Source organism: Myxocyprinus asiaticus, chromosome 49 (genome assembly GCF_019703515.2).
Source record: "Myxocyprinus asiaticus isolate MX2 ecotype Aquarium Trade chromosome 49, UBuf_Myxa_2, whole genome shotgun sequence".
Classification (NCBI taxonomy): domain Eukaryota; kingdom Metazoa; phylum Chordata; class Actinopteri; order Cypriniformes; family Catostomidae; genus Myxocyprinus; species Myxocyprinus asiaticus.
In genome coordinates, this window is record NC_059392.1 from 11,902,588 (window position 1) to 11,908,974 (window position 6,387).

General features: G+C 34.5%; 1 protein-coding gene across 1 annotated transcript; it reads left to right on the plus strand.

The window, feature by feature from the left end:
- Positions 1-4,403: 4,403 nt before the first annotated feature.
- LOC127438376 (forkhead box protein unc-130-like) lies at positions 4,404-5,900 on the plus strand. Its single transcript, XM_051693918.1, has 2 exons — positions 4,404-4,886; positions 5,509-5,900. The coding sequence occupies exons 1-2, from the start codon at positions 4,488-4,490 to the stop codon at positions 5,860-5,862; spliced, it is 753 nt and encodes a 250-aa protein (XP_051549878.1). The 5' UTR covers positions 4,404-4,487; the 3' UTR covers positions 5,863-5,900.
- The last annotated feature ends 487 nt before the right edge of the window (positions 5,901-6,387 follow it).

Genomic DNA, 6,387 nt, shown 5'->3' on the forward strand with positions numbered 1-6,387 from the left:
ACTGATATTTATACGCGTTAAGGGTCACATGACTCACGTCAGCGCCGCAGAATACATTGAAGTCTATGAAGTGACGCCACTTCACACCAGTGTTTTTCACACACACGTTTTTGCTTCACCAATAATGTCTTTGAGAGTACTAAGCGACAAGAAATATTTAAAAACTGTCCAAATTTGTGAAGCGACATTGTCTCATAATTTATTTTAATTAAATATGACCTAATCGTTTACGAATATCAGAGACTCCAGTTACTGAACTAATTTAAATTCACCAGGAAAACGCTTAGAACTTTTATTATTTTCTGCTATCAAAGCAACTGCAAGCTTTTTTTCTCTCTTCCAAATACATGTTTTCAATGTTTATTGTGCACACCTCCCGCTTTTTTTACGTGGAAATCTCGTAAAATCACCGCTCTGTGATGCTTTCTGCAACTCTTGTCATGTGGAGGGCGATGCGGCGCTTGACGCTGGCGTTGAACGGAGCGTTGACGCCTCGACTCAACTCATGTGAAATGCGCTTTACAGTGAAGAAAGAACATTATTGAAACTCAAAATGTAAATGCTTCACACTGTAAATGCATCAGCCTTGCACATAATGAAATGTGTTTGTGTTTGATATATAGTAACATTTTAATGATAAAAAAAAATAATTTAAAAAATCAACAAATATATACCTAAACAAAATGTCTCTCTCCACTATCCGTCACTGAGCAATACTAAACAAAGTCGCAAAATCAATTATTAAAAGGGGCCAGATTTATACATTTTCCAGCGAAATCTCTAAGGCTATGCTAACATATCTTCCAGGTAGGTGATACAGTACACCAGTAGCGTTGTCGTCATTACATGTAAAGTATTTTGTTTGTTGAGGGGAAATAAGAAAATTCCCTTTTTGGCAATGAGATTTACTCATTTATCCTCTTCCAAAAGATGATGGTATCGGGTCCACAGACTTTATACAATTTTAGGCTAATTACTGTGTTCATCCTGCAGTTCATTAACCAGTCATTCATCAGGTACTGACACCACACGCATTAGCAGCCAAACTCAGATCAAGATAAACCAATTACAGAAGTCACCATTGGGTTAAGATATTGATCTGGAAAAGTTAACAGTGATTCTATTCCACCTGTTTTACCACTAAATCCATATTAACTCATTCCCATGGTAAAACATTTCAAAGAGAGTGTTTTTAAGGTGAGTGCTACTTTGCATCTGTACAAATACAGTATAACTGAAAAAAATATTAAATTTAAAAAATATATATATTATTATTTGAAGCCAATACACTGTTATTCTACAAGCTTGTTTTTTCAAAATCTCTAAAACGAGACCACATTTTCTAACACTAACTTCTAAGCTTTCAAGCTACATCTTCCAAACTCAGCACAGACCTTCAGACTGTTCTGGAATAGTGTGCTATGTCTTTTCAAACTGATCGGACTTAACGGTTTTCGCACTGCGGACAATCAAATATCAGAAAAATTCCGACTCACATTGACGGAATGTTCAAATGGGCAAACGGAATGCTCGTTCAAACTCCAACCGTCAAAACTTCAAATGTAAACAAACCCACAAAAGGTCTTTAAGTTGATCTCTCTATATATATCTACAGTATATCTGACGGTGTATCTGAGTGTATCTATGTAACAGTCTGTCTGACTATCTAGCTAGCTGGCTGTTTGTCTTACATTCATGTCTGTATAACTTTTAAAACTAGTTTTAGACAAAGCTTTGTCAAGCCAACGTCAAAGTTTGTCTTGACAAACTTTACCTATCTAGTTACAATTTTAATACAATTTGAGCAGTTCACTTAAATGCATGTGTAACAAAGTAGTAATCCCAGGCATGTGAAAGGAAAATATTAAACCTACAGTATTTCCTGTTTCCTACAACTCTTTATTAATAAGGGATTACTAATTAATTAATTGGTTATTAAATAAACTAATTATCAAATACATTAAAAATACAAAAAGAGTAATACATGGTCAGACTCATCTTCAAGTGCAATACACTGATGTGGTCACATTTAATGATAAGTAAAAGGAACAAGAGGCAGAAAGGTTAAATATGGGAGGTATGGAATTTTAAAGTTATATAAATTATTACTTTATATACACCTACTTTATTACCTTATATTATAATTTATAATTTTAATACCATAACGTCTAATCTGAAACAACATTCAGAAAATTAAGCAGCAATATATAATACAGTTGTCTCTACACTGAAATATTAAGGGATACTAACTGTAAAACATTGGTCAGTCCATAAATATGCAAGTGGAAATATGTATCTATATTTTTATCATTATATTTTTAGTTAATATGAAATTTTTTAGAACAACATTGATATTAACATACAAAACAGTGTCTTTGTGTGAGTTAACTTAATGTTGCTCTGTTAATAACAAATAAAAATCACACTTTTAAAGTATATAAATGTTTCCCAAAAGCACTATCATGGCAAGTTGCCAACTTCATCATGCAGTTCACTAAAAAACATGCAGAAGAACAGGTAGACAATGGGTCACGCACACTTTCCACATATCATGATGCTCCAAGAAATGTTTAACTGCAGTAATACAAAACACTGTTCAATCTTTCATTGATACATCTTTTTTTTTTTCATTTTTTTTTTTTTTTTTTTACAGTTATTTAAAGGCTAAGTAAAATCAAACATGCAAGTGAGACATAGTGATATGCTGTAGGCTGTGTGGTTTTATGTGCCGATTCTCCCAACTTTAAGTGAAGGAACACGTCCCAGTAATTTCATTGGCCATGCCAGCATCTGGTCAACAACAGGCAAACAACCACACAAACAGTGGCTTTACCAGGATTTTAGTTTTACCTGTAATCCAATCACCACCGTGATCCGTGGCCTGTAATGAACTAATTGATAAAGACATTCCAAGCACATTTGAAATCTTTTAGGGCATTCATTTGGAACAAAAAATAAATATCCCTCACACACCTGAGTGGGTGCAGATGCATTGGACAGGAAATAATACAAAGAAAGGAGTAGAAAAATCCATCACATTTTGTCATAGCTTGTGAGGATTTTTCTACTTTTAGCTATTTATTTCGAAAATCTAAAACCAATACTTTTAGATTTGTTCACATAAGGCTTCCATGGTAAACACTTTATGTCAATTAAGTTTAATATCTATGATAAACTTTTAAACAATAAATGTTGTTGCAACAAGAGCATGTCATGTAAAGTTACATCAAGTCATGTGTGTGTGTGTGTGTACATGTCTACTAAATAAAAAATGAGATACTACACAATCTCAGCACATAATGTATTTCATCTTAATGTGTTGAAATCAGATATCATGTTAAAGACATAGTTTTGTTCTATTTGCAAACATTAAAAAGTATTATCAAGAAACTTAAACACTGATGAAAATCTGCAAATAATGAATAATAATATTTTGTTGGTTATTCTCTAATGCTTTTAATGACAGGAATAATGGTTTCATTGAGTATTTTGTTCTGTAAACAGTCTCAAATCCCTTAAATTGAAGATTGATGACAAGCAAAATTTGGCATATGTAATAAAATGTCTGGTAGAATTTAGTTAGAAGCATCTGAACTTGTTTTATCATAGTTTATAGTCATCAGTATTGAAATGAGTGGTGAAACATCTTAAACAATGATAAACAAGATGGCTCAGACTTAATTCTAAAATTTGAGATTCTATTATTATATTGATAAATGAAAACAATCACAGCCATGTTGTATTGTAGAAGACTTTTAACATTAAAAAGATTTAAAAGATTTTAAAAACTCTTTCAAAAGGTTAACTTCTTCTAGAATTACATTAATCTAAAAAGTGTAAGATGCCTTTGTTTTGGTCCAAAAGAATTGTTTCAAATGACCAAAACAGGATAAGCCCATTCAAAGGTTGTGCTGTATCACTGAAGCCACCACCCAAGACAATTTGTGTACATTAATCTGAGTAATCTCTTGTAATTACAAAGATTTGCTTGGGGTAATAAAAATAATCCTCCTCAATTAGACCCCCTGCCCCTAACTCTCTTGTACCCTATGCTGTTTCTACATGCGAGGTTAAATATGCGGAGTAATTAAATGAAACATTTTTAACTCCTTGGTCATTGAAGGAGAAGTCCATGTTGAAGAAAGCTTTCTAGGACGATTCATAACTCATGTTGTTTTTTGTATTTTGGTTTGAACAGGAGGCAAAATCAACAAATACAACTTAACGAACATGCTTACCTGTTTACATGATTTACGCATGTCTTGGAGACTGACGTCACATCTGTTACCGAATTAATCGTTTGTTTAGTCCATCAACAGCAAGGACTAGTCTTTGACAGCACTTTTTGAAAAGGCTGACAGATCAAGGAAAGACAAAGAAACTCGAACTAGAACAAACAATGTTATAAATTTGGATGCAAAATCTGAATTTACATTAATTCAAACATTTAAACCATCAAGCGACAGATTCAAAGATTTCACAATACAATGGAGGACAACAACACATGCCGCAGTGATCGAGAGCAGTTGGGACTCAAGTTCACCATTGACTACCTGTTGTACAATAAGGGACGCAACACTGAGAGAGCTGAACCAGAGGACAATACATGTCCATCTGAAGATCTTCAAACCACAGTCAATGAGCAAACACAAGGAACTCTCTCAGACAAGGATAGTGAAATATCAGAGGACCAAGAAAATGAAGAGGATGGATGTAAAGAGGAACACGAAAAACATAATCTACAGAGTGAAGGAACAGAGGAGAAGCCAACCGAATCCTACATTGCCCTCATTTCCATGGCCATCCTGGATTCAGGAGAGAAGAAGCTTTTGCTATGTGATATTTACCAGTGGATCATGGATCACTATCCTTACTTCAAAAGCAAGGTATTGTAAATTCATGAAAGACACTAGAACAGCTTCCTCAACTTGTGATTGTTGTGAGGTTAAGTAATTATGTTGCTGACTAATTTTTCAAAAGTCAGAGATCAATTAGATGGTTTTTTTTAGATGAACTACCACAGGTCTCATTTATACATCTTAGAAATCTCCAATGATTAAATCCTTGAGACATCTTACCTCGCAGTTCAAATAGCTGCTCTAATCAAATACAACATCTAAATGTTGCCTTAAATATTCTGGTAATCAAGGAGTCTACAAAAGTCTTACAGATTTAGAAATCCTAACAATAAAACCAAAAGACTTCATTTAAAGAATTCAAGAGTCATATAAACTTAAGTTAGATTTTCACAATATTGTTTTCAGGGAATGGTAACTCTTAAGCCATTAAAATTTGGGTAGCAATGGGCTTGTTTCCTCACACAAGACACATTTCTTAATAAAAACTTAGTATATTAGTACATAAAATGTTACATTGACCATTTAGTTTACAAATCTTTCCAACTCATACAACAGAGACTACTAAATAAAACAGAGCTTTTGTATATGTCAATGGATTCATTATAAGAGGCCAAAGCATTGTCTCATTTTCATGTTCTTCTTTCAACAGGACAAGAACTGGAGAAACAGTGTGAGGCACAACCTCTCTTTGAACGAGTGTTTCATTAAAGCAGGTCGCAGTGACAATGGCAAAGGCCATTTCTGGGCTATTCATCCGGCCAACTTTCAAGACTTCTCTAACGGAGACTACCACCGCCGTCGAGCCCGGAGAAGAATCCGCAGAGTAACAGGGCAGCTTCCCTTCACACTGCCTGCACATTACCAGACCCTCAACCGCCTGAAACGGACACTGTGCTGGTGCTGCCCGCCAACCCAGTCATTAATGTGTTTCTCACCCAGAGTGTACTGGAGCTGGGCTGCACTTCAGACACATCGCCCACTCTCCCTTCATGCACTGATATGACGATATGAAACCTCATAAGGCAACATTTGTGGATTATAAACCGGATCTTCTCTGAAATTACTGCTGTACCTAAAGGTGTTGGGAATTAAACCATCTTGTATATCATGTAAAAATGTGTTTGTAAAATTAAAATAAATTAATATAGATAATGAGAAGTATTGTTGCATTTTCTTTTTCATTGCATCCTCTTGAACCAAAAACCTCATAAGGCAACATTTGTAGATGAGTGTTACTGATTTTCGGGTGGTAAAATATGTGAAATTCAACATAACATAAGTGTTCTAATACAATAATACCATTTAATTTCTTAGCAATTGTGTGTTTGTGTGCAATCATCGCTTTGACAGCACATTGTGCATGGTGTAAAAAAGTGAACACATTCCTCAAGGTTGTGGCCACTTCAAATAATAATTAGACAGAAGATCTCAGAAGCCAAATCTTCAAGCTGCCCAAAGCCGACTCCGGGATAAGTACACAGATAATCCCATAAATCTCCATGCAGTTTCGAAAAATAGGAAGCTTATC

Coding starts and splice junctions, on each gene's coding strand:
- LOC127438376 (XM_051693918.1), top strand. CDS start 4,488: ATGGAGGACAACAACACATGCCGCAGTGATCGAGAGCAGTTGGGACTC. Junction 4,887..5,508: donor ATCCTTACTTCAAAAGCAAG/GTATTGTAAATT, acceptor TTCTTTCAACAG/GACAAGAACTGGAGAAACAG.